The sequence below is a fragment of the Anticarsia gemmatalis genome, chromosome 8, assembly GCF_050436995.1.
Source record: "Anticarsia gemmatalis isolate Benzon Research Colony breed Stoneville strain chromosome 8, ilAntGemm2 primary, whole genome shotgun sequence".
In the NCBI taxonomy this organism is placed as follows: Eukaryota; Metazoa; Arthropoda; class Insecta; order Lepidoptera; family Erebidae; genus Anticarsia; species Anticarsia gemmatalis.
In genome coordinates, this window is record NC_134752.1 from 8,467,553 (window position 1) to 8,473,552 (window position 6,000).

At 33.7% G+C, this 6,000-nt stretch overlaps 1 protein-coding gene across 2 annotated transcripts in view; it reads right to left on the reverse strand.

The window, feature by feature from the left end:
- LOC142974958 (cysteine proteinase-like) overlaps positions 1-5,291 on the reverse strand; it is a 289,518-nt gene extending 284,227 nt beyond the window's left edge. The window contains exons 1-2 of one of the 2 annotated variants that reach the window (XR_012959588.1): positions 4,927-5,291; positions 4,345-4,416 (exon numbers count right to left, since the gene is read on the reverse strand). Coding sequence is in view for 1 of the 2 variants with exons in the window: in XM_076117537.1 (XP_075973652.1) it covers positions 4,410-4,416; positions 4,927-5,231 (312 nt within the window). In the remaining variant the exon portion in view is untranslated. Of the gene's footprint in view, positions 1-4,168; positions 4,417-4,926 lie in introns of those variants that run through there. The other variant, XM_076117537.1, reaches the window with a different exon arrangement.
- Positions 5,292-6,000: the final 709 nt, after the last annotated feature.

Consider the following 6,000-nt stretch of genomic DNA (forward strand, 5'->3'; position numbering starts at 1 on the left):
CTGGAAATTAGTGTGCTAATTAGGAAATATGTCATTGAATTTTACCAATACCGCGTTTAATATCCTTTTTGTTCAAATAATTCAGTACGTTTTAGGTAGACATAAGTCTAACTGGTCATAGTCGCAACCTAAAAGTTAAGTAAATAATGTAACATTACATATAGGCATGCAGCGCAAATGTTCATAAAGAAAAATAAAGACATTTTTATATCTGCACTTGACTTAACCCACACAATTTTATAGGTAACTAGATGCAATTGTCAATAGAATTAAAGCTTAGAGCTAACAAACGTAAATCTATTTGTATAAGCACCAAAACATTTAACACCGTGAATAAAACCTGAACGTGGCAAGTCTTCAACGATTAAACAAGAACAATTTTTCGAAGAAATACAAAGTACTTTGAGACGGTGTCACGAGACAACAGTTGATTACACCGAGACACAATGCCAAATCCCATTTCCCAAAAGTACCGTGAAGCTTTACTCGAATATACAAAGATCACACTGCAGCTAAAGTAACTGGGCAATATAAACAACAAACAGTATTCAAATAATATAATAACATTGTTTTAGGCTCTTCACCTCATTTAACAATTAGAATATTTTATACTGGAATAGGAATTAATGTGATTTACAGAAATATACACGATTTCTGATGTATGCACTTTGATTTGCTATTACTCAATTAAGTGATTCTGCATTTCGATATAAATTATTGTCACATCAAATTCAGACAATAAAACTACATAGTTTATTTTGTATGGATCATGTGTCGATTTATAAATAAGATTACTGACAGCTGTGTCAATGACCGCATCAGACAGACCATTATTGACTTACCCGAGACTTAACAGAGTGCTCACATCAAGACAATTTTCCATAACGCATTTCCAACGATCGGGGAGTTGGCGTAAACGCCGCGTCATCTTTCCGTGCGGAGGCTTTTCAAAATAAGATAAACCTCCGGGAACTCAGCCCGTTTCCGAAGAGCATTTTACGAGGGTCCGACAAATCCCCGGAATGGTTCAGCGGTGCTCAAACTTGCCAATTCCTGTCCCCCATCCCGCGTTTCAATTTGCCCCTTGTACAGTTTCGGCCCAAATAAAACGTAGCATTTTGTTTTTCAACAATCAACTAGGTCCTTGGTTGTTATTTTTATGGCTTACGTTCTATACTCTACGGAAACATTATATGCCGATGTACGATATAAGAAATAAATCGTAAGTTTTAATGTTTTTTGGCGTTAACACTTGACAGTTTTCTCCCTGCCCATATCTTTTCTCGTTAAAGTTTTATGTGACCTCGATTTTATTACCTAGGTGGTTGCTGAGATACTTATATTTTTAGTTCGTACGAGTCCTCGGGGCTTTTCTATTTACTAAAGATCTTATAACTTGTATATAAGAAAATAAATAAACTCCTTTGAGACGGTATTTATGACTGGCAAACGTTTGGTCCCTAAATCTACAGAAAAAGAAAAATAAAAACCAATCGAAGGCAATCACGGAGGAATAAAACTGGGGCCGACATTTTTTAAAGTTTATTTTTAACTGGTGTAGAAGTTTTAATAGGCCTTCTCACCGAACAAAGCGTTGGCGGCTCTTTCGAGCATATCGGATAAAATCGCAATATGCTGGTGACGCTTGCCCCGAGGGAGTAATAAAAATATTTCGATCTCTTGATTACTGTCTGCAATTGCATTAGTTATAAAAGTGCCACCAAAAAATAAATGTGATTTTTCCTGTCTTATATAGAAAAATTAATTAGTCGAAATACATTACACGTTATTTTCTGAAAGACTGGTTCAGAGTAAACCATTATTAAGTACTTTGAATATGTGCATAGAATCATTGTAAAATAAAACTACATTTGAAAAATATTTTTTACGGCTGTTTTTCTTTACTTGCTCGATCACAGATGGCGTTACTTGTACATATGTAATTAAAAATAGATTATGTTCATAAATTGTTTCGTAACTGCCATTTGTATTAATAGCATTGTATATAAACATCAGTCTTTGTTTGTATAGCTTGTAACTTTATTGTGTTAGTCAGTACATCCTTACATTGTGTACATACAAGTTACATATTTCTTGTCTGCATTTTTGTGAACTTGACAATGTTTGTCTGAAGCAGCTTCTGCCTGCGACTCTGACCGCGTATAACGATTCATATTATTATCATCATTACTACATATAAAATAAATAATAGCTTCTTCTGTATATTTGTTTATGAATTAAAATCTGTTAAACGGATTTCTATGCACATAATGTTTCCCCTAAAAGGTTTTTCGGCTATAATTTAATAACCCTGTGTAACATAAACGAAACCGGGACCGTTGACAAGTGTTATAAATAACATGAGTTTATAAGTGACGCGATAAAATTATGATAAATATGTAAATAAAAATATCGCATTACAAAGAATCGTGTATGTATTCAATTAATAATATGACAAAGAAGCATTTTCCTGTTATAACTACACAAAGCCCACAGAAAAAAAAACAGACATAGATACTAACGAAGACATTGTATTCATTATTGACCAATTACGAAATACCTATAGCCTGGTTTTATTCAAGGTTTTACCTAGTTACTTACATCCTTACTTCCTTATTCTTGGTCGAGGCGCTAGTAGCTTGTTGTGCTCGTCGGTCGGTAAACGATCTGTGGGTTAAGCAGCGTTTGGTGCAAACATCCTATAGATGGGTGGCCGCTTGATATTTGCGTTGATCTAAAGTACCTAAAGATTAAAGTCAATTCTATATATTTAAAGATAACAATCGTTAAGCCCAGTCAAAGGCCGGCTGCTAGCACAACTTTGACACCAAGTTGACCACTAATCGATACTACTAGTTGATAAATCAATAATAACACTATTGATAATGATGACTTGTTACAAAACAATATAATTTCTATAATTCGCTATTTTAAGTAGCTAAGTATTATAGAACAAAATCCAAAATTCTGATCATTGATAGTACGAGTGTCTTTGTTTTTGTCATTTTGTCTTGAGAAAACGGCTGAACCGATTTTGATAAAAAAATTTCACCGAAAAAGATGAAAACTGCGGGTATATGTTAGTCCGGCAGATGGAGAGGAAGATTGACGTTACGGCGTCTTCGTCACCTACATTTATGTCATTCTTCTATTTTTTCTTCCTAGACTCTCCTATTCCTTCTGCACAGCAGTTTGTTTCATCATTCAAACTTCAGGTACTCAAAGTTTAATGACGAATACATAAAAAACTAAGAACACGAAATGATTTGTATGTAGTAGTTTATAACGCAGACGAGTTCTATATTGGAAGCAATAGAAGTGTCCCCGCGAGGCCGTGTGGACTCGTTGCCATAAATTGCCAATATATGTGTTCACTGAGCAATGTAAAAGAACTCTAGGTATTATACGTAAAAAATTGCGAGTGCATATCTACGTCATACACTTATAATGATCTGAAAACGCTTGCAGAAGGTGTCTTAGCCCTCTATTACTTTAGACTTAATCTCAACTTGCGTGGTCAAGTCGTTTTAATGGTAAAAGAAGACATCGTATAAGTACGTAAACTTTGCATGGCTGTGAGTTCTTTATATCTTGAAGGAAACTCTAACTAGCACTTGAACAGAATGCTGAAATGATAGAATCCGTCTCTTTTACGATGATTGAGATAATTTGAAACAGTACTTTATGGTATGAACTAGTGACTTTAACCTTCTAGAAGACGAAAAAGTCGTAATGAATCATACTCATCATACCAAAAGTTATTGTCCTGTGTGGGCAACGAACTCCCGATATCCGCGCGCAATGATATCAGGGTCGATAAGATAACCACTGCGCCATGGATGTATAACAAAATGTTACACACTGTAAGAAATGATCGACAAGCAATTTTTTAGCATTCTTGCAATGTGTGTTAAGTGTTGTTTCGTAGGAATGTACTAGGAATATAAGAAAATGTTATTTGATTACTTAATATGCGATGCATTTTCATTACATTCGTAGTTCTTACGTGTAAATATGTGTTATCGCCGTGCTAATTTTAAAATTGTTCATGCTTAGTTACGGATTACGCAAACATACCACTGGGAAATACCAGTACAATCACGTCGTCTAGCATTCAACTTATCAATTTAAGTAATTGTATAGAGATAAAACAAAATGATAACCAAAGTGAATAAGTAATTTTTTTATTTTTATAAAATATTTAAGTAAAAATAGATATTTGTTTTAACGTCTAAAATCTTAACACTCAATTCGTATATATACACAACAATAAAAATATTATTAACAAACATAATAACCAGACTTGTACCTATTAAAATTTATAAACATTAATTATGTCACAAATTGGTACATTTTTGGTTCATTTGGTACAAAATAAAAACATAATACTTGGCAACACCAGTGGAGACTCAATTCCTGCAAAGGAGAGAAAAGTTTAAATATAAATAAAGGCAAAATAGCTAACTACTTCGTTTATAGTTTGATTATAGGTGAAGTGGCAACGTTACAGTTAAAATAGTAACAAAATCAACTTACTAATAAAACTAATGAATACAATAAATATCAAAGCTAAAAAGACTCGGTTTCAAGTTACATTTAAAACAAATACGTCTAATATCTCTTTGTTTATGTTTACGAGACGTAGTTGGAATGTCAATGTAAGTATTTATAGTCTAGCTTATAATCACAATAAAAACAGGATAGCAGCATAATATGAATATTAAGTGCATCATAGCAAGTCGTGGAAATAAAAACTTCCGGTTATTCGCGAGACACAATGTATATTCAACTGTAAGCGCTTATATTAAGGTACATTATTAGAACACGTGAATCAAAAGTGACATCACTGGTATAAAAACTGTGTCATGTCGCTGTTTTGGTTTGTAATTCTTTGTCTACATATAAAAATTTTATCAGAATACTTACTGTTTAGTGCGTGCTCCAAACATTGATTTTCTCTCCTCTTCGGTGTAATCCGCGAATTTGTTGATACCAAAAGTTGCAGTTTCGCTCATTTCATTGCTTTTGTTTATTTTCTCTAAATTGGCCACGAAGGCTCGGAAATGCACTTCCCTGTCTTCAGCATCTTTGTACTCCCTGTTGTACGTTTTCACAAAATCAGCGAAGTAAGCCTCGGCATTGCCTAAATCGTAATGGATTTTTTCTTTTTTTCCCGACGCGCCCGCCATGGTTACTACAACGACGATCAACACTAGACTGACATTACGCATCTTGCGTTATTATTGAACAAACCGGTTTCTTTGTTTGCAAAGCTCGTATTGATATAGAATGGTCAAGTTTGTTGCTTATATACCTAAGCGTGTTAGGTCAGTAATTAATAATCGCAGATGACCTTTTGTGGGGCAGTAACGATGAGTTGTTCTCAGTATCTATTGCTAGTTTGTGAATTCTGCTAAATTTATTTGGGCTTAGTTTGGGACCTCGTAAAATTTATTTGAACTTGATTTTTTAACAGATAAAATATTTATTCGTTTCTAAAATGATTAAAAAAATTGGTAGTTTTGTGTTCAGTAGGTATATGTTCAGTGTAACGTTTAGTAGATAATAACCTCCCTCAACACGCACACTTCGATAACGAGACCCAGTGATAAGTGTATGTTGTACTTTGTAAACTACCTTATTACCTACTAGAACGAGTAGGCCACGGTCACATATCAAAGATACCTATCAAAAAAACATGGTATATGTGAAAATGTGTTAAGATTGAAAATCAAAATGGTGGATGTCAGAATCAACATAGTTTATGAAGTTAGATTGACCTGACACACAATAGTTTAAAGAACGAGAATTAAATCGTGGTTGAAAGGTCAAAGGTCACATAGTTTGAATATAATGTAACAGAAACAGAATTACATCATTTATTCATTTAGATTTTTTTTCCACATTAATGTGTGTCAAACTTAGGTACAGTTACCGTACGTAAAGCATTCTACAATAACTATGAAATATAAAACATACGATAACAAATAAGGTTGAACT